The following is a 22,382-nucleotide window of genomic DNA, read 5'->3' on the forward strand; positions in this document are numbered from 1 at the left end:
TTTTTTTTTCTCAAGAATAAAGATGCCTGAAACTCTCCAAGGTCAGTCGGCAATACTTTCTCCCTCGAAAATGAACAATGCAAAACCAAGGATGTGAAAATTGAAAGCTTTTAGTATATGACAATGAAGCCATGAGCCTCGTTTGTTCCTGGCAAATTTTGAAGGTCTGGTTGTTTGTATATCGTATTCTGTCACAGCAAATTTAGTATAACCATCAGTTAATCATCAGAAATTGTGCAGAGCCTGATGAATTAGGGTCAACTTAACCAAGTTTTTCATGAAAGCAATCTGATATAAGTACCAAGATTAACGACAATAGTTGGTGCAGCTCTATGGCTTATGGTTAACTTGGCCAAGTTTTTTGTGAAGGCAACCTGATATATGTACAAGACTGTAACAGGCTGTGAAAGATATTGAAACTGGAAATTATGCTAGAGATTTATCTCTAAACTCTGATTTTTGACTATGACTATGACTATGCCAAGTATAAGAAGATTAGTACACTGCTAAAGTACATATTCAAGTGTTGCGACTTTCAGCCATAATCCATGACAACAAAACCACCAGTCTACCAACACCAGAATTCAATATCAGAAATCATTTTTTTTAAGAAATAAATACCTCTATAAATTAATTTTCCCAACTGCCACATCGCCTCAAAAAATCAGGCTTAATGCTCCAACTGAGAATTTTAAATTCACCGCTCAAAAATGTCCTCTAGAGGGCAAAGTGGAGGAGAAGCTGCTTCGTAATTTGCCAATGACAATGCCAACTCAATGACTTGTTTTCAAGCAATACAAAACTAGCCATGGCATTCTTTGATGCACAATCAAATGATAACCATAACTTCAACAATTCGTCCAATTTTCATTCGTTTTGTGCGATTAATATAGGTATCAATTCTTGCTTCACCATATCATGCAGCAACCTGTTTCTCACTTGCTTTATAATATAGCATCTTCTGTACATAAAACATCATGTATCCTTGTGCGGCCCTCACAATGTTCTCATTGACTTGAGTTATCCAAGCATCATCACACTTATACCATTGGTTGCTTAACCGCAAGTAAGTCACGTAATGTCCAGCATCTAGTTTACCTGTATGAGTGACAACAGCAAACAGCTCAAACTCTGACGACAACTCATTTGAGGCCTCTGGCTCATCCCCATCAAAAGGGAAAATTCTATTCCCGAATCTACGCCTCAAGATTGAAGATGAGAGATAGGGCGCCATGTCCAATGAAAATGGGAATTGCAAGTAACGGTCAACCTTCCTCGACATTTTCCGTGTTGAGGAATGCTCAAATCTTTTGATATGGAAGCAAGAAACCAATGGAAGCTTTCTGATGGACATTTGTTTGAGAGACTCTTGCCTCACCTGACACTGTTGGCAAAAAAATTTCTGGTCGGTGCCCAATCTCTCAGGTCTTGTAAAACGGTCCAAGCATCCCACAAGGGTAGATATCCCACTGTTTTGACTTGAATTTAGGCAATCCGCCTCACCATTGGAAGCATGATTGGACTTTGTGGGCGCCATCTTTGCAGATCCCCCTTGGTTTGGCTCCAAGTCCAGTGAGATGTCTACACATGGGTCATATGTTGTAGATGTGAAACCACAGGTCATACACATCACATCAGATCGCAGGATACCGGAAAATACTCTATGAGCAATACAACAGTCTCCATTGCCTGCACTACAAAAGAAATGGGAATGGGAAGGGGTTATTAAGATATTCTAACATAATTAACGAAACAGTAACAAACAACCCAGCCATATAACAAGGAAACAAATAAACATCTGACGATTAACTGTAGCCAATGATGTTCCGGTGAGCAATGTATATATAAAAAAGAAACAGTGCTTCAGAAAGTATAACATAAGATCCACTTTTAAATACAATACTAATTCTATCTTGAATGAATTTATATGATTCATGTTAGCATATCCTTCATACCCACATTACCATAAGTTTAACTGTAAGCCATTAGAGACTTAATTCTTCTTTAGTCAGAAAATCAGTCAAATTCAATTTTCTCACCAACAATTTTTTATAAGAAATTGCTCATAATTAACATATGCATCCACTACCTTCCTAGGTTAATGTAGCATTAGCGCAACCCTTTACTTTAAATACCCTTTTCAACTTCCAAAATGTGCAACCGGAACACAAGTTACAGAAGCACACCAACTTATTGTTATTAACAGACGGAGAGGTGCAACATAGCTACTAGTGGAGTCCTAGGGTTAGGTTTCTCAAGATATGACTAGAAGATAGTTAAAGCTTCAAAACAGCATACTACCAATGACCGGGAAATTCATTTTTATTTTGTCTATATTTTTTATCAGTATGCTGGCTCTGAACCTAATGCAACCTTCCTTTCACTGAGACCAGGGGATCAGCTGAGTAATACAACCCTAAACACACCAACAGGTGGAGTTAACATGAGAATTATCCAAGATGAGAAAACCCTATGATCAAACCAAGTTGGCTAGGAAAAGTTGACTTACTGGATGAAGCAGAAAACACCTTCAAGCCAGCAGGTTGAGGTTGACAATTAGCCCTAATTTGTGAGCACTTTTCAACTCCTAGAGCGACAAACAGGAGACCTAAACCCAGACCCTGCAGTTAAATGTTACGGTTACTTCTTAATCTTTAACAGTATCATCTAGATTAAAAAGAAAAACTATTAATGTATGAGAGTGACACTAGCTGCTTATTGATAGAACTTTAGTTCATCATCTTGCAGTATATGCTGGCAGCAAGTTCCATTCATGCGTTAGAAATCCATTGGCTTGTCCAATGAATTTATGAAGAGAATTACATCAAGGGATATCAAGTTATCCAAAGGTTCCACCTCTTAGTTACTGCAACACCAATAATAACATGGACAATATACCAACTGACATGACCAATGAAGCGTCTAGAGTTTTTCAGAATAACTACCTATTGGCTATGTTTCACTGCAACTTTTGGGAGCTAAAGATGAATATTAATTTTTAGGAATAATCCAACTGCAAAGTTAGACCATCCAGGTTCTAGGTCTAAATAAGGCAATCCATAGAATCTTATATCAAGGTTCTGACCTTATATTAACAAAATTTTCAAAATCCAAAGTAAATTATCTAGTACAAAATTCTAGGTCTTAGGCCACAATGCTGCTAAACAGAATCTACATATAAGGCCCCACAACAACCAAATTCCCTGATCATATTTACTATAACAAATATGTTACACGGTTCCTGCCAAGATATTTTCACAGTTAATTGATTAGGCCACATATAAACAAATCATACCACTTTTCAGTCTCACTACAAATGTCTGTAAAGAACATGTTTGCGTGCCTATTTGGGTACAACTTATTTTTAATTTTTTTCAAAAATGGGTTGTTTCACTTGTTTGAGAAAGTATTAACATACACAAAAAATACATGAAAATTTGATATGAAAGAAATTGGAAGAGGGTAAAATTTACCCTGACTATGTGGTTTGCGCCGTTCCTTCTCGACCTTTTCATGGATCCCATCTAGCATTGAAATGAAAAATTCATGAGCATCTTGCTGCTCATAGCTTGCCAGATTTGCAGCATGTTGCCACCAACTGCAATGCAACCACAGCGATCATAAACATCAACAAGCTATTTACTTCTTTTTTTACCTTCTAAACAAAAACTGCAAAATCAGTAAAGTTTTAAGTCCAAAGGTAAAATATTTTTATCCACATGGGTCAAAACTCAAAATTCAAATACTACAAAATTGAACCCGTCAACCAAAATGCACATATTCAAGCCAAACCCATATCTCAAAATCAAGCAATTTTCACGAACCTATACAAAAACTTTGCAGGACTGTAAGGCTTCCGATCTCTCGAAAAAACGGCCGAAAACATGGCGTCCATATCGCAAGCCAAACACATCCGCGAATTATTATTCTTTTCATTGTTGCTCGCATTTCTCCGATTCGCAATGCCGTCTCCATTGCAATTGCTCTTCTTTTGGCAATAGAATCGGTTGTGCCGATCGCTGAGGAAATAGTTTCTCAGCGGCGGAGTGTGAAGCAGAGCTTGCAGAACCGAATTCATGAAGCACGTGTTTCCGAGATTGTTGAGTCCGCGCAATCCCCAGGGTAACAAATCGTTGGATCTGGAATCGGAGTTTGAATCGGAATCGGAAACAGTGCCGTTTAGGGGACTAGATGAGCTTCCCATTAAGGATCGCTCTCTCGGATCCGGAGTCCAAGGCCGGTAATCTACTCGCCGCCGTTTCCTTAGGTTTTCAGGCTGAGGTAATCGGATCGTGGTCGGCGTTTTGTCGGAGTGAGGCGGCGCGTGGAGCGTCGACGCTGCGGTCTGAGCGAGGACCACCGCGGAGTCGAAGTCGCGATCGTAGACCTGATCGCGGCACACGCAGCAGAAGAGCTCGGCGCGATCGACGTCGACGGCGATCTCGTGGCCACCTCCTCTCGCCGACTCCGCGTGCGCCGCCGCGTGCGACGGACCGCCGCCGGGAGGCGCGTGGCAGTGCACGGCGGCGCAGGAAACGCAAGCGTAAAGGCGCGTGCGACCGCCGCCGGAGTCGCCGCACGCGCCGCAGAGAGGGACCTCGCTGGGGTCCCGGCGGATCGCGGCGCGGCCTCCCGGCGGCTTGATCCGGAGACAATCCTGCAGAGCTCGGAACGGGTTGGACCGGTGCCGGGATCGGAAATCGGCGAGGTGGGGACACGGCTGGAGAGAAATCTGGCCGTTGATCCGATGATTGTTGTTGTTGCTGTTGATCTTCGAAGACATTGTAGATGGAGATTAGGATTGAGGTTGAAGATGTTAGACGATGATGAAGAAGAAGAAGAAGAAGAGGAGGAGGAAGAAGATGAAGCCCTAGATTCCAAGAACATAAGGCTCATCGATCGGTGAAATCAACGGCTGAGATTGGAGGAGTGAAAGTGAGAGACCATTGAGTGTGATGGTGAGGATTATATATATAAAATCTGGTGAGAGTTTTATTTGCTTTCTTTCTGTTAAAATCTGTTCAGCTTGTTGGGATTTTTAGATTTTCAAGATTTATTGGATTCTTTCTATTTTATAGTATTGATGAAAGAGAGAGAGAAAAAAAAATTAAAAATTAAAAATTAAAAATAAAAACATTTTTAAAAAATTATTTAATGATTAGTTTTAGTTTTCAATATAAAATTATATATATTTTTGATGTTTTTGATCCAAAAAGAGAGGAGAGAAAAACACATAGAAATTGGGTTTATGTTTTTTTTGGTATTTTTGGGTTTTGGTTCTTAAAGTGGTACTGAATCTTGAACCGTAGCTGGTGAGCTGAGAGGTGGTATACTTTTCAAGTACAGTGAAAGGCCAAAGGTAGATTAAAGTAAAGACTAAATATATTTTTTTTGCTTTTTTTAATGTGGGCCGTTGGATATGAGTGGGTTGTTGTGTGGATTGTCTAGTGGATGTGGGCCCAACTAGCCTTGATGTGTTTGTGTTTGGGTTGGTGATGAGCTTCTTCTTTTGCTCAAACTTGCCCTCAGCCTAGGTTAAGGAAGGTCATCATTATTCATTATAGGTGATAGTACAGTGAGTTGTATCTGGTGGAGTCTACTTTTTAATCCTTTCATTCAAGTGTGGTACTATGGTATGGTAGGGTATGGTGTACCTTTTTTTTTTGATGGGGGGGTATGGTGTACCTAACACTTATACAATAATTTAGATCAATGTTATTTAAAAACAAAAAAACAAAAAACAAAGAAAAAATGAAAAATAGTATTTTTTGATATTTTGAATGAAGACATTCAATTTGAAACCCTTTTTTCTGCTTATAATTCTTCTTCTTCTTTTTTTCTAAATAAAGAATCTAATTTGTAACATTTCAATAATCGTATCTCTTTTAACTTTCAATTAAAATGAAAAATGAAAGGAAAAAGGCTTAGAAAAGTATCTTTGCTAAATTAACCCACACATCAACCCATCAAGAACATAAGTACAATTTGGACAATTCTAGCTCACCTTCTCAAGCAAACGAAACAAAACCAAGATTCTCCCAAATTTTGAGATAATAAATTCTAAAGAGGGTTGTCATTAACTAGCTTCAAATGACAACCTATTTTTGGGAGACAATGTACTCCACTTTGAATTTATCCACACACCATCAACCCTTCAATTCTATTTGGAATCTGTCAAAGTCATTTTAGTATATTGAAGACATTCATTTAAGGCAAGAAGAAAGTTATAACCAAAAAAAAAAAAAAAAAGATCAAACATTCAAAATTTTCTTTTGCTTAGCTACTTCTGCATCATCCTCATCTGTCCACAACCTTATACTTGGATTAGAGTTTAGACAATTTAGCTCACCTTCACAAGTAAACAAAATAAATCAAGATTCTCCCAAATTTAGATATAATATTCCAAATATGGTTGTCATTAGCTAGCTTCGAATGACAACCCTATTTAGAAGACAAAGTACTCTACCTGAATTAATCCATAAAAAAAATTTAGTACTACAAACTTAGCTACAACTTTTGTCACAATTGTCCCACATGACTGGCCGTGAGTAATAGGAAAAAAAAAATAGTAGGTCTATATGAAAGTGAAAAAAAAAAAAAAAAAATCAATCATAATTTTCTATGTAAAAAAGTTATGACAAAAATTGTGGCTAAGTTAGTGATACTAGAAGAACTCTAAATACACACATCAATCCTTCAATTCTATTTGGAATTTGTCATATTCGTTTAAGTAAATTGAAGACATTCATTTAAGGCAAGAAGAAAGTTATACCCCAAAAAAAAAATTTTGAAAATTCAAACTTTTCTTTTGCTCATGTACTTACGCATCATCCTCCTCTGTCCACAAGCTTGTGCGTGGTTTAGACTTTAGAGTTTAGAAATTCAAAGTCATCGACATTTGTCTTGTCTCTGTTAAGGAAAGAAAAATTCATTTGACTCCAAATCTCCAACCACAATTTTTTGGACCTATGGACAATTTATTTTGGTGTTTACATAATGGTCCGTTTGGATTGAGTTATGAACTCTACTCTACTCCCCTCCATTTTTCCTCTTTCCTCCTTAATCCAAACAGGCCCCAAGTTAAAAGGGATCTTGAGTCATGACCTTGTCACTATTTTAATTTTCAGATGGAGCACTTACAACATATGTTCGTACCTCATAGATAGAGCATTGAAGTGATTTTTTTTTTTTTTTGTAACGTACAACAAGCTTTAATATAACATCATGGAGCATGCTGTGCCAGTATGCTCACGAGTCACGGTTACATTATCTTTGAAGGAAACTAGTGGGCATGTAAAGAGAAAAATAGCCAAGCAACCAACCGGTCCAAGCATTTGGTCAACCTGGTTCAATAACTGTTTATCTATTGGTTGGAACTCTCAATTTTTCCTCATTAAATCATGTCCAACTGTCTGTACAATTGTACATTGTGTACAATACATATTAACCATATATATCAAACTATTTCCCACAAGTCTAGATTTTTCGTACTTTTCGTTCATGTATATCCTTTGGTTGCTGACTAAATGCTGTGACAATGGTTCATTCATATGCAATCTCATGCCCTATCAACCTATGAAGGAGATGTTTCTCAAAAAAAAAAAAAAAAAAAAAAAAACCTATGAAGGAGATGAGCATGAAGGCAGCAGAAGAACATGAATAAGTTGCATCTCTGAAAAGTATCAAATAATGCAAATACCGCAGCTGATAACAGAACCTATAAAAAGACTACTTGTGTCAGAAAAGAAAATAATTCCACAAACCACTGGTTTTAAGGAACAGATATCAAAAAGTAGCTTTGAGCCTAAAAGACTTTGCTCCACACTTTTGAAAAGCCTACCATAAAAATTTCCTCTTTTGGGCCCTGCGAAGAGAGGGAAAATGACGTGGGAAAAGAGGAAGAAAAGAAGATAAAGAAATTGCAAGACAAGACAGCACGAGAACAAGGACATGAATCCAGCAGAGAAAAATAAAGAAATTGGTCATTTATAGGAACTGTAATATAGCACAAGGTGCATCATTCCACTACTTCAATTACTTGGTACAAGATTCTTCAGCGAAAAGGAAGACAATGCTTGGGAGTAAAGCACGCGTGTTTCATTAGATGGGGTAGTCTTTACAAGAAACACTTCAAGGGACGATAATGTTCATGAATTTCCTCTTGGCAAAAGCTAACCACCATTTATTTGGAGTCCCATTGGGTCTATATGCAACACTCAATAGTCTCCCACTTGTTTCCTCCCTTATCTGCTTCAAATAATTCCTCAGCAGCTCTGCATTCAATAATTAGAAAAATAAGAATGGAAAACTTTTTTAGTCTGAAGCAATCATTCACATGGTTGAGGATGTTCTTAAGCAGAAGACGAAACGTTGAAAACCAAAATTTCACAAGTCTGATCATATATGTCAACATTTCAAACATCAATACGATTGTCTAGTCTCAAGACTCAACATTCATCTGCCCTTTAATTTTTACTAGGTAAAGCATTTGGGGGGAATGCGAAGCCCAGACATACCCTACCTAAAGGGGTGAACATGCCAGTTGGGCCATTGGCTGACTCAACATTCAACTTTCATATCTCACATTGGTTTTATGTAAGTATATTCATCAAAATGACAGAAAAGATTTGAAATTTTCTTGATAAAAATCTCTATGAAGTGGACATTCAATGGTGTATTATGAATTATGATCACTTTGAAATAACAAAAATCAACATGTTGGTGGAGAAATGATACATTAGTCCCATGTTGAAATATTAAAGCCCTAACTATGAAATAGAATGTACAAAGGCCCCAACTCCATAACCCGAGAAGGATGCAAAAAGTCTCATGGATAATGTTATACTTCACCCTCAATCTTGCTCTTAAAAGGGGAGGAGGTGCCATATGACTATAAATCACACAAGCAACTCACGAACAGATTCCATCAAAAGTAAATTATGAAACAAGAAAGTAAAAAAGCCAATATTTTAAGGCCAATAGTTGAAGCCACTACATCAGCCCCATCAAACAAAAAAGGCAGTAAGCTAAGCCTAGATTTGAAAACTGTATCTATATAATGAACTTCACTCAAGAAAAATTTGTTGTTTCCACAATGAAAGAAAATACAAAGAGCCTTCACATAAAACTGAGGTATTTGATAACCAACAAATGGTTGAGGGTGAGTTTAGCATCAGCTTTTAACTTTTATGTACAATTTCTTAAAACCCCACTTTTTCCCGTCTTTTCTTACTTTTTCAAATTTTTTCAAGATACAAGTATACTTTAGTATATTTTCAACAAAAAGTCTTCAACAAAAAGCTAAATAAGCTATTCCCAAACGAACACTTAATCTCAAGTGATGGTCATGTAATGAAGGTATCAATTGCATCATTGATATCACATTGATCCCTAATTAGACAATTTTATCTCCAAGCAACATGTCATGCGAAACCAGCAGAAAGAAAAGAGGGCCCATGCAGGTTGTGAATAAAAGCAACATTTTAGAGTTAAACTATTTTACAATATTACTTTTTCAATTGAGATGTAGGTTTAAAGATGGTGTAGCAAATGTTGCAAAATTAGCAGCAAGAGCTTGTATCCAACCAGAAACTACATTCCTCGTCATCTACATTTAAAACTTAAAGCTATGATATTTGAATAGTATCCAAGAGGAGGCTTCCCATAAAATTGTTACATACATTAAAGCACAAAGGAATAATTATCAGTATTAGAAACATAGAGCATTATTTTCTCACCACAAATTGTAGTGACATAAAGACAATAAAGAAAATGCCAAAGAAAGCAGGAAAGGTGGACTTGCTTCAGCCAGAAGGACACAAAATAAGTTGTCAAACTTGGGAGCTTGAAAGAATAACTAGGTGTGGGGGCCAGTTATCTAGAAGGAACCATTGAAACTGTCTGAATTGGGCCTATGGCCCAATCCAAGGATATCAATCAATTCGAGGATGGTCAAATAAGGTTATAATAGGCATGGTATAAGAAGATGAAATAAAGATTGTATGTGATAGTCCAAAATACGTCCGAGGAGAAAAGTCATCTCGAAAACGGAGATCTGAGGTCAATAAGAATGCCTTATCATCCCAGACATCCTTCAAAGTTGCATCACAACTAAGAGTCGGACATTGGATAAGGATGAGCAAAGGGAGGCAACAAATATCTTCAAAACTACTACCTCCACATTAAATGTCTCCCAACTAACTCTCTGGTCGCATTAATGTGGAAATGATACCTAAACAGTGGTCAAGCAGCCTTACAGCTATTAGTTGATGGTTCTGGAAGGTGTTGGATGGGACAAGAAGGAGTTCCTAGAATCTAACCTACACGTGTATGGTAGGGATGATACCAAGATTGTAATATATAATATGGGAAGATGGCCTAAAGAAAAGGATCGGAAAAATTGAAGAAATCTTTGTAATAATATTATGAACTCTTGTAACTTTGTTCATGAACAAGACATTATAATATAAGCTCCTCAAGCCGTACCGAGGACAGATTTTCTTATTTTACTTTCGTTTAACAATCTTAATTCAGCAACTTTTATTGTCTTTCTTTTGAAATAGTACTAGTTCTTTCATCTACGCTCTACAAATTCATTGTTTGGACTTGTTGGGCTAAAACCCAATCTTATACTGGGTCCAATCCAAATTCAGTCCCTACACTAGGAAATGCACAATGGTGAAAAATGAATGTATGATTCTATCTACATATACTATTCCGGCTAGATTAACGAGTTGACAAAACAAGAAATCAGATCGTAGGTTTAAACTACTTGCTGAATTAACCACCATCGTGAGTATTAAATATGAAAAAAATAAATAATTAAATTAAACTAGGATGTTTACTTTCTAGATTCATAATAAGTCTAGGCATTGTGACCTAAAATTGCTGATGAATTTTTCAAATTTGGTATGAAGCTACATCATGAATTTCTTATAAACCATCCAAATAATTGAATTTCTTAAGGTTTTCAAAAACGTTACAACTATAATAAGATAAAAAGAACAGAAGTCAGCCAATAGAAGAATTTTCCATCTTAGATGAATAAACAATATGATAATTAAGGCAAGCAACACGCCAAAGAAGCTCTCTAGCATACATTGATATACTAAACACAAAGACAAGGAGTTTCACCTGCTTCCTGCTGAGACTGCGGAAGGGGGAAAAGGCCTGGAAAAGGAAAACCGGACTCTCCAGGGACTGGAACCTTTTCCAAACCCAAGTTGATGATTGCCTTAGTTCCTTCGGCCAAAGTTCTGCAACCTTCAAGCCTCTTCAAAGCCACATTAATGTAAAATGTCAAATATATGAGGAGCTTATCCGCCGAACTCTTAATATCAAAGTTTCTGAAGAAGACATTGGCGCGAAAGAATGTAATTGCTTCATCTACGATGTCAGTTCTATCTGCATACACAGAGACCTCAATATTAAAGACATAAGGAAGTACATGCTACTCTTAGTCCTTTTATTTTTCATATATTGTTTTTCGTCCATGCTAGCTTAAGGGCGTGATAACACCACTTGGATCTAGAACCTACATGCTGATGCTCATGAGTTTGATAGCCATACTAGTGATTTGGGGAGGTCCTCTCAAAAAGTATTTAGTGCCCATTTGTCCAACTCTCTCATCTTTGTTATACCCCTTATGATATTTAGGAATAACCCAATTCATGGGCAGTTGGAGTGCCATAGGAGGGATTATAATGATTCCTGGTATTTGAAGTCACAAAGGTCTGGTCGATGCACATATTGCATTTTCTGGCAGCAACCCAAAATTGTTGAGTTTATTTCTATCTTCCTATATGTAACCCAAAGAATGGAAAAGATTCCTCAAGAGTCTTGAACCCACAAAGTGCATCATCTTTTACCACCATTTCCATAATGTACGAAACAAATGTATGCATTTGGACTAGGGTCATATCCTTCATAATTAATATTGAGCATTTAGCAACTACTGATTTGTTATTTCAAGTACCCTAAAAAAATATGCACATTTTTTATATCAATAGTGAGAAACCTGTATACTTCTAGTGAATACAAAGCAACCCTTCTAACCTAGCATGTAATGGGAGTATAAAAACTTGGTTTATAATTGCACTATCAAATAATGAAGCATTTGAAACAGTTAAATGATAAGGTTAAGTAAAAAACCTTGACCAGAAGCTGGAGCAGGACCCTTTATATGGCTTTTTAAAGGAAGCAGAGGGCACCCACAAGCTTTAGTAATTCCTTCCTCATCCACAAAGCTAGAATGATATACCTGCCATGACAAACATCTCTCTAAAAATTTTCAAATTTCGAAAAATTCCCACTTTAATAAATATTCAATGCAAACCAGGATCAAAAAATAAAAGAATCCCAGAAACCCAAAAAGGAAAAACGTCAAGATTGAGACTTTGTCAAGCTAAGCACGATTGCCATACCATACTTCTCTTTCTCTGTTTCCCAGATGAATTGGTGTCTTATTGCAGCAAATTGAAGCTCAAATTATCAAATTTTTTCCCAAATGCAAACAAAAACAGACTGATTCTGTAAAAAAAAAAAAATGAAGTAGAAAGCAAAAGATTGAGTGGGTATTTTGTGAAAATGAATAAATAATGGTGTATTTGAAGAATGATAGTGATTGTGCAATGGAACAGAATGAGTAAAAAAAAAATTGGAATTCAGGGGATGAGATTACCTGAGTTTTCAGTTGATGGATCGGAAGTGGGTCGGAGCCACCGAAGGTGACAAAAAGCTCAGCGGATCGGTGCTATGCTCTGACGTGATTGGTGGGTGAAATCAATGGAACCGCTTCTGATAATTATTAATAGTTTATTATATTTTCGAGTGCACGACACGACACCGTATCCATTGCGCAACGACATGTGTTTTTAGTTTTATCCACTCAAGAAAAGGGTGAAAAGAAAATTGTCGTTTGATGTCGTTTAGCAGGATGCATGCGTGGAGTCTTTTTTTTGGGTGAATTTAGAGTAAAATCTAAAATGGATAAAAAGGCATTTTGCATCACTGGATGCTAATGCTTTAAGAATGGTTTAGGTAAGGAAAATATCTAATTTGACCAATCTTTAGAATCTTTTGTGCTAGGTAAGGACAGAGTTAGAACTTGGAGTTGTGTGAGCGAATTTGCTACTGTAGTCGCTGAAGAATTTTTTTTTTTTTTTTTTTTTTTGTTGTGTATCTTTGATGCATGTATCTACTATGAGTAGGAATCAAATTTTATTCAAAAATTTTTAAAGGGCTGGGTTGTTTGTTTTAGGTAAAATTAGTTGATTGGGCTTAATTTTTTTTAGTTTTACTACTGGTAATTTTTGTTATTGAGCTAATTTTTTTAAGCTTGCATATTTTCTTTTAATTTTTAGATCTAATTTTTTTTAATGTCTTTTAAAACGAAGAAAATGCTAGAATTATAAACTTTTTAACAAATTGATAATGTGGTGAGTGGTATTGGTAAGTTAAAAAGTTACGTAAATGGTGGGCCCAAATACAAACAATAAAAAATTTGCTACCTTAACCATTTGTAAAAATATTGTAAAAAAATTTATGACTATAACATTACTCTTAAAAAAAATCAATGATATTATTAAATGGGGCCTACTTCCCTAGATAAGTGCATAGAGAATGAGGGAAGATAAGGTTCAAACCACAAACATAAAATATCATAAAAGATGTCACTACTCTTGGATGATCACTTAAAAAATTCCTACTAATCCATAGAATTGGATAATAGTTGACCTTAATATTATCATGTTAAGAACATCTTTCTACCTATTAAAAAAACTAGCCTATTTCTTCTTCTTCTTCTTTGTTTTAGATAATTTAATAGTTACAATAATGGAAGAGAAGGCACCTCCCCTATTATCTACCTATTAAAAAAAAGTAAAAAAAAAAACTAGTCCATCTCTTTTTTTTCCTATTTTGAATAATTTAATAGTTACAATAACAGAATAAAAGAGATTCAAACCTTGATTTATGCATCATGATGTTTGATTCAGATTAGATCTTTGTAAGTGGGGCTGCCCTATGTATTAATTGAAGATGGTTCAATGTCTTATTTCAAGTTTCAAAGTGAAGAATTTGACCCCGAGGATTATAGATAGGGTTTAATATTACCTCAATTAAGTGGACTTTTAACAAATAGTGTAAATAATTACCGCAAATCCTTGGTGCGATGGTTAATTCATAAGTATAAGTGCTTGTGGGGTGTGGGAGGGGGGCAAGAGCCGGGGTTTAAGTTTTCAGGAGGAAGCTTTACATACATATACATTTAGATTATGCATACTAGATTAGAATTTCTATCTTTGTATAAAAAAATAATAATAAATAAATAAAACAAACAAACAAACAAAACACAAGTAACAATGAAAATGAAGCAAGCAAAAGAAATTACAAGTGATCAAGTTTTAGGGTTGAGTGCTAATCTATTTCTAATGCCATTGGATCTCAAGTAACTAAATTGGAATGCAAACAAATTAATTCGAAGCCTAGTTCATCTAAACAGCTGTTGATTCGAAGGTTCACGAAAGACAGATTAAAGCTTAGATTAAACTAACAATAGGAAACTTGAATCAAACTTCAATACTCATATAAACAAGATTAAACTAAGTACAAGATTACAAGCATTAACACCTTACAATTAGAGCCAATTAGCGAGGGAAAAGCTTCAATCCAACCCCTTATTATATGCACTAAATTAATCTGATTCTCATACTTGGCTTTATAATTAATCTTATAGTTTTTCTTAGTTTGTGACAAGTTTCCGCATCAACCCAAGTATTTCTCTCTCTATATTTGCCCTTAATTTTTTTATCAATTTCTTTTTATAATAATTTTTTTTATCATTTTTAATGGTGTGAACTATTCAGCCAATAATAGCCTTGTTGACTAGAGGATAGCAAGATTCATTCCCTCTTTTTTTCAGTCATTCTGATTTTTGTCGAATATGCAAATAAGAGTAGGTATTCCCTTTGTAATCTTCGCTTTAATAAAACATATACGATACATATAGTCATATTCTATAATAAAACATCGTGGTGTCAACTGATATATCATAACTTGAGGCAAAGTAAGTCCAAGCAGAAACCAACACCATAAAAAAGTTATTCAACCTTAGCAGCTATCTATATTTTCAAATTATAAACCCCCATGAAGATAAATTAAGGATGTATTTGGATACTGCTTATTTTACTAAAATTGAAAAATTATTACTGAAAATATCATAGATAAAGGAAAAAGTTAGTTGAAATAGTCTAATAAGATCCATAAATAATGTCAAAAAGTACAATGAGATCTATAAATAATAGCAAAAATAAACTAAATAGTAAAATAATTTTAATTTTTCATTTCAATTCAAATACACCTTAAGTCAAACCTATTTGGTATCTGAGTTTGAGCAACAATTTTCACATTTCAAACATATTTACATATATTTTCACACTTTTTTATTTACACAAATTTCCAAAAAAAAAAAAAAAAAAACTACAAAAATTATATCTCAAACTATTCTACCAAACACCCCAAGTGGTGGACCTGCACAAATATTTTTTTTCTCTCTTTTTTTTGACTTATCTTTCATGTGCTACCCTAGTACTCTTGTTGTTGACCTCTCTGGATTTTTGGTAGCCTCGCTTGCGCCACATGGCACGATCTTGTTTGCCCAGTCTTTACAGTCTGTCATGCTGTCACTATCTTAGTCACACACACCCAACACCAAATGGCAGCTTGGCTTCTTTCTTTACATTTAAAAACCTAGCGCTGTTAATTACACACCGACGTGTTCGTTGTCTATACCACCATGAGTTCAAAACATGACTCTCATTAAATTATGAAATCGTAAACACGATTTTCAAACGTTGTGTGTACGGTGTGCAACAATTTCCTTTAAAAACCTATGTACATGTAAACCTTAACTTGCAAGTCTATGACCATGTTGAGCTCATATTAGACTTGGTGCATCTTGACCCGTGACAAAGTCTTTGCGTCTTCTTTTTCCACAATCTTGAACCATATTTCTTAAGATATTAATACTTAACAGGGTTTTAGGAGTCAAAACTAACATTCTTTAAGAGCATTGAGTGCAACAAGATAACAACCAGTCAACCTGGTTTCATATCTAAAAGCGTCAATCTACTACCATTGAATGGTAATAGATTCACGCTTTCGGTGCAAGTGCACACACCGTGTTGAACAATTTATTCCATCTGTCCATTTTATGCTAGACTAAACCCAGCAAGTTCAAGCAAGGTGTCTAAACAAATCTTTGGCTTGACAATTCAAAGCATAAAAGATTAGGCATATTTACTTCACTTTTTTGCTTCTTAAGCCCTCTATCACTTGCTTCAATAGTCTATTAGTCTCAATGAGTTTTGTACTTTAGCTTTGAAGCAAACAGGTCATTGGAAGAAAAGCAAACTTCACATCATGCTGCTTTCGAAGACGAGTCATAAATCATGATGGACAAAGAAGTTTAATAACGGACAGGACAGGACAAAAATTTTGGGTACACAACAAGCTAAGGTCATTACGGGGCAGAAAAAAACAAAAGGGGGTAACACTGCGAAATACAGAATACAACATTATCAACTTTCACATGATCCTATTTTCTCCCAAAATTAGCCTAAAAGAAATCCCAATCATTAAAAACACGAGAGCTTGTTTTGCATAATTTACAACTCACATTAACGACCAAGCCCCTGAGACCAAAGAATGATAATTCCAAAGCTAACTAACTGTACATTGCAATATACCATGGAGGCAAACCTTTTTTTTTTTTTTTTTGGGCTAAGTAATTGATTGAGTGGAGGAGCCTCAAGACACTTTTTTTTTTTGGAAGTGCCTCAAGACACAATTGTTGTCAATTAAATGAGGCTTGTGAATGAAGATGTTAACATGTAGGGGATATTCGCTAGAGGCCCTCGTTGGCAAGCGAGATCATGGATGTCCCTCACAATGTTGAAGACAGCCTCTGGTTGTGCTAATTTAAATGCATTCTCTGACATTATCTTGAGTTCATCTTTCTTGGTGCTGAACCATTCAGTCACTAGTCTTGCAGTTTCTTTAGGACTTCGGGTGAAGACACCGGCACCATTGTCTACAACATAAGGTACATTGCCCTTTTCCTGAGCAAAGTGAGAAGGAAAGTATTAGTAATGAGGGTACAGCTAGAAAATAAATTAGACATGTTATCTATCTCAATTGCACAAGTGATGAGGTTGATGACTAACTTGTCCAGGAATGTAATCATTGAGAATAATAGGAAGCCCCCTGATCAATGCCTCTGCAATTGTACCAGGTCCAGCCTATGAAACATAGAAACCCATAGAATCCAATTAGTAAGGGGCTTGGCAATATGCGCGATATAAAAGCAAATAGATGGCAGGGATTTATTAACATACTTTTGTTATAATGCAGTCACAAGCTCCCATCCATTTCTCCATTTGGGTCTCAAACCCTCTCACCTATATCAAAGAGGAACAAGCATTTAATCGATGCTCAAAATGAATGCATTGTCTTGATCCAAACAAGTTTGTGAAAACCATTACCTTTACTGGGATTTTAAACTGCTCGGATTGAAGAGTAGCAGCTAGTGTTTTATTACGGCCACATATAATAATTAATTGCCCAATTGGTTTTCCAAGATCATTATCAAAAAGTGATTCCCCAAGAGCCAATGCAGTTTTCTTAACAGGTCCCATCCCTTCACCACCTCCCATTAGCAAAACTGCAGGCAACTCTGGGTCCATCTCAAGCTCTTCCCTCAATTGATCCTATACAAGACATAAAACAAAGAAAGTAAAAATCAGAAACTCCAGCCAGTAATGCATGCATAGAGTTATAATACCAAAGAGGCATACACCTACCTTGGAAAGAACCGCACGGGCAAAAGAAGGCCGGATGGGCAAGCCAAAAACACGAGTTTGAGACTCCTCAAGGCCATCCAGTAACGCTCTCTTGGCTACCTCCTCTGATGGGCAATAGCACCGATTAACCCCAGGGTGAAACCTGGATGCAGTTTCAAAGTTAGAATGCAATGCAAAGTGAACTATGATCAATGGGCAGCAAATATAAATGTAGTTTCAAAAGGGTTTGTTAACTAACCATGTAGGATGGCAACTATTTAGGTCAGTGATGACAGTGACAAAAACCACTTTCTTCTGGAGGCCTTGCCATTTAAGAACCCACAAAGGAATATGTTGCATTAAAGGATGCACACTGATGATGATGTCTGGCTTGTACTCCATTAGCCCGGCCTCCACCTCTCTTCAATCACACAATATAGCAAAAATTAGAAAAACTAATTGGACTAAAAATATAATATGCAAATTGATAATATTGTACACCTAAAAAGTTATAATCATGTTCTCCAACTAAGGGAAATAATTCATCTTGGAGTAAAAAGTAAGCAACTATGTCCTCAATAATTCAACTTCTACCCAATCGATCAATCAGCAGGTGGGTGATAAAGAACCATCATTATGATGAGAGCAGCAACATGCACATAAGTGACAGTAATAAAAGATCTGTCATTAACTAATAATATATATAAAAGTAGGGTTAAACTTTTGTTAGACTATGGGGACCAAACAATAGTATCATGTCATAAAGTAAAAAGAAATCTAATGGAAACTACAATCCACTTGAAAGCAATAAATTATTTATCATGTACTATAGTATCTGTAGGTAACAATGAGAATGAAAAGTAGAAGGGTTAAGAGGATCCAAGTACTTGGCATAGTAGGCAGCAATGGCAGCAAGATAGAAGCTGTGTATCCATCGAGGAGAGGTACCGTGGAAAGCAACCTTCCATAACTGTACATGTTTCACCATGAACTTGTATGATCTCTCCATGTCATTTAATGGCCAGCCGGTGTATTCTTTCCATACATCTTTCACAAATATCTAAAATCAGAAGATACCAACAGTCAGGAGAAAATAAAAATTAAAGCAATAGATTATCGTTCAGATTGAGGCTTCAGATGATATGAGTTAATGGAGCAGAACACTAGAAAAAATTTTAATTTGACCCAACTGGAAAGTTCATTAACATTAAGAAGGAAATTAACCAAGTAAAAATAGAAAATTTCCACTTTCAGCATAACAATTAAAACAGCAAAGGAAAAAGTCATTAAAATTGGAGAAAATCCCAAGATCATGAATTAGGACAGCTGGTAAGTAGAAGAATTAGAACAAGATGAGATCATCATGCTCACCTTTTTTTTAAAAATGGTAAATTCTGGCAAATTTTGAATCATGAAAACAGAGAACCTGAATTGAAAATCTTGAAGGTTAAAAGAACAGTAAAGGTTCTTGATTTGACAAACAATGAGAAAGAGAGAGGCAGAAAAGTCCAAGAAGAATAAAAGCTACATGATGGACAAAATTTTAGATAATCTCTATGTACCCAAAAAAAAAAAAATTATGGAGGGAAAATATCTGGCTTCTGAACAATTTTACTTTTTAGAGAAGAACAGAACACATAAATCCAAGAAAGTCCAATAAGAACAGAAAGGCAAGCCATTCACATGTTCTGCATAAAACATTTCTCTCTTCCACGAAAAGAAACATAATACTTCCAAACAAGACCACCAGATCAACAACGAAAAGTAAATCAAGGAAAGAGCTGTAATTAACCACAATTTTTTTAACCTAAAAAAAAAAAAAAAAAAAAATCCATGAAAACCCAGATGAGATTCAAGCCAAATTACCCTATACTCATCGCCAAACTCAATTTGAAAGGCGTCTCTGATGGCCTCAGCAGAGGCTCTGTGTCCTCCACCTGTATCACTCATGAGAATGAGCACGTTCTTGGTCCTCTCTGCTCCAATCTGCACCAGCTCCACGGTGCTATCCTCGTCATAATCGTAGTCAGTCTCGTTCGAGCACCTCCTCTGGCTTTGGTTGCTTTTGCTGCCATGGTAGTACCCTCCAACCTTCTGGAACACCTTCTCTGTTATCGACTTCCTGGGGGTCGCCACGGAGATCACCATCTTCGTAGAAATCCCCCCCCCAATCAAACCAAACCAAACCCCAGATAAAAATCTGCCAACTTTAACGAAAACCCAGTTGAACCTAACGGTCAAACACCCTTTCCCGCCACCGGGAATGGGAATTTTCCGGCAGAGAAAAACAGAGCAAAAACAGATTCCGTTGGAGAGAAAGAAAGAAAAAATAGTTTGATTATTGATATATAAGTACAACAACTCAATAAACGAAATGTGTCTATGTTTTTGTGAGTGTGTGTATAGGATAGAGAGGGTGTAATTGGTTTTTAAGGTTAAAGAGGTTCCGAGTTGGCAAAGTTTTGGTGCTAGTGGCTAAATGATAGCTTAGACTTATATGCTGGGAATTATGCTGGGAATTTTACAGCCGTCAGATTCGCATTTTATTTTGGAATGTTCTAATCGAAAGATTCGAATCTTTATACAATGCTTTAAGAAAAATTAGAAACAGAACAATGCTTTTGAATTTTTCACTACCCAAAACCATAAAAGTTTATAGATTTTGTTAATGTGGACAAGGCACACAATAATTAATTATTTTTGAAATTTTTTTTTTTAAATTAAGAAAGTATTGACAATTTCTTTAATTCTTAATAAAATATTTTTAAAAATAAATAGTTTAACGTGTATCCTTACCAGACCCAAAGTTTATTATGATTTTTGCTTTTGGTAGTCTTGTGGTTTTGCGTATTTGCGTTTGAGGGAAAAGACAAAAATGGTAGGTAGGTTTTGAGCTGAAAAGACTAGTTACACTTCTTGGAAGTTATGGGTCGTTGATTTGAGGTCAGGAAGAGTAACAAATACTGAAGTACCCATGTTTTTTTCTTAAGACTCGTGTATGGTAATGTAGTGTTCCTTCTTTTTAAGTCTAAGCTGTGTTTATCTCCAACCAAAAAAAAAAAAAAAAAGTCTAAGTTGTGTTTGTTTCGATTGTAAAGGAAGTCGGAAAAATATTTTACACCATGTTTGCTGTTTGGGATGCTCAAAAAATTTGGTCAAAGGGAAAATTAAATAATTTGACTATAAAATAAGAGGGCTTCAAGTGTAAAATAATTTACACATTCAAATTACCTTCAAATATAATTTTACAGACTGAAAACAGAAAAGGAGAGAGAGAGAGAGAGAGAGCAACAGTAGTCTAGCCTTCGATCCACCCAAACCCATTGCTAGTCAGATCGCACCGCTCAAACGCATTGTTGGTCTAATCGTGCTGCCTCAGCTCCTCCGTCATGCTCAAACCCATCTCTAATGAATACTGCTAAACCCACCCCGATTTCACCACATCCCAGTCCCTGACCCACAGCCTCACCGTCGTGCTTGCAAGCCCTTTTGCCGATGAAGGTAGTTTCTCATCTACTTTACCTTCGTCCTCTCTCTCACTCATCAGACCCATCCTTCTTCCACCCACACCGTCGCTGTCTTAATTTTTTTTTTTTTTTAAATTGTAAAATAACATTTTTGCTTAGGTTTTGGAGGATTGGTGGTTGGGGTGATTTATGGGTTTCAATTGTGGTGGGTTGGGGGTGAGTTTAAGCATTGATGGTGGTCAATTGGGGGTGGTGGATTGTTGGCTAGGGTGGTTTATGGGTTTCGATGGTGGTGGATTATGGGTTTTGGTAGATGGTTTTGATATTGATTTTGAGATTAATGGGTTTTGATTTTGATTATGATTTTTCAAATTAATTGGTTATATGGTGGTTGATGGTGGCTAGGTTTGTAGTGGCTAGTGGTGGCTGGGTTTATGGTGGTGATTGTGGTTGTTGGGTTTTCTGAAAATAGATTTTTACATGCAATACCAAACACTAAAAATATTTTTCCAACAAATTTTCCAAAACACAAACAAACAATTGAAAATATTTTCCTTTTCGTAAAATATTTTCAATTGAAAATATTTTACACTCAGAAAACATTTTACATATTGTCAAACGCAGCCTTAGTTGAATCACATAAGTTAATTTATGATGAGATTTGTCATGAATGTAAGAGGAAAAAGTATATCATATCACTGTACTTTAGGAACACCCAATAATTTTCCTTCTTTTTTGTACCAGACTCTTTTGCTTTCCCTAATTTTTGCTTTCTAAAGATAGGATTAGAATTCTGAACCTGTTGGTGCAAACACAATAATAATGGAAATAACACAATGAGAAACTGAATAGTACTTCTGAATATTATTAATTCAATGAGAAAAATTACACAACACTATTTGTACTGAGGTGCGGCACTCGCTCTCTTTAAGGAGATTCAAGCCCTTGGTTGGCTAAACTTTGTAACCGGTGCAGACCTTCTCTGACTTGTCTCCCCCAGGATACAACAGCCCAACAAATTTTGTATGGCTAGAACAATTTCTGCACAAAGTGTTCAAGCCCAAAGCTCCACCAGAAA

At 36.1% G+C, this 22,382-nt stretch overlaps 3 protein-coding genes across 3 annotated transcripts; all 3 read right to left on the reverse strand.

The window, feature by feature from the left end:
- Positions 1–370: 370 nt before the first annotated feature.
- LOC115977129 (ubiquitin C-terminal hydrolase 22-like) lies at positions 371–5,070 on the reverse strand. Its single transcript, XM_031098806.1, has 3 exons — positions 3,825–5,070; positions 3,474–3,598; positions 371–1,689 (listed from the first exon to the last, which is right to left on the reverse strand). The coding sequence occupies exons 1-3, from the start codon at positions 4,781–4,783 to the stop codon at positions 917–919; spliced, it is 1,857 nt and encodes a 618-aa protein (XP_030954666.1). The 5' UTR covers positions 4,784–5,070; the 3' UTR covers positions 371–916.
- A 2,890-nt stretch (positions 5,071–7,960) lies between these two features.
- LOC115977131 (actin-related protein 2/3 complex subunit 3) lies at positions 7,961–12,795 on the reverse strand. The gene is made up of 5 exons (XM_031098809.1): positions 12,680–12,795; positions 12,423–12,528; positions 12,151–12,259; positions 11,134–11,403; positions 7,961–8,273 (listed from the first exon to the last, which is right to left on the reverse strand). The coding sequence occupies exons 2-5, from the start codon at positions 12,423–12,425 to the stop codon at positions 8,131–8,133; spliced, it is 525 nt and encodes a 174-aa protein (XP_030954669.1). The 5' UTR covers positions 12,426–12,528; positions 12,680–12,795; the 3' UTR covers positions 7,961–8,130.
- A 3,772-nt stretch (positions 12,796–16,567) lies between these two features.
- LOC115977130 (monogalactosyldiacylglycerol synthase 2, chloroplastic-like) lies at positions 16,568–20,352 on the reverse strand. The gene is made up of 8 exons (XM_031098807.1): positions 19,704–20,352; positions 18,725–18,897; positions 18,097–18,258; positions 17,859–18,000; positions 17,541–17,765; positions 17,394–17,456; positions 17,223–17,297; positions 16,568–17,117 (listed from the first exon to the last, which is right to left on the reverse strand). Exons 1-8 carry the CDS (start codon positions 19,983–19,985, stop codon positions 16,857–16,859), a joined length of 1,383 nt encoding a protein of 460 aa, XP_030954667.1. The 5' UTR covers positions 19,986–20,352; the 3' UTR covers positions 16,568–16,856.
- Positions 20,353–22,382: the final 2,030 nt, after the last annotated feature.

Source organism: Quercus lobata, chromosome 2 (genome assembly GCF_001633185.2).
Source record: "Quercus lobata isolate SW786 chromosome 2, ValleyOak3.0 Primary Assembly, whole genome shotgun sequence".
NCBI lineage: Eukaryota > Viridiplantae > Streptophyta > Magnoliopsida > Fagales > Fagaceae > Quercus > Quercus lobata.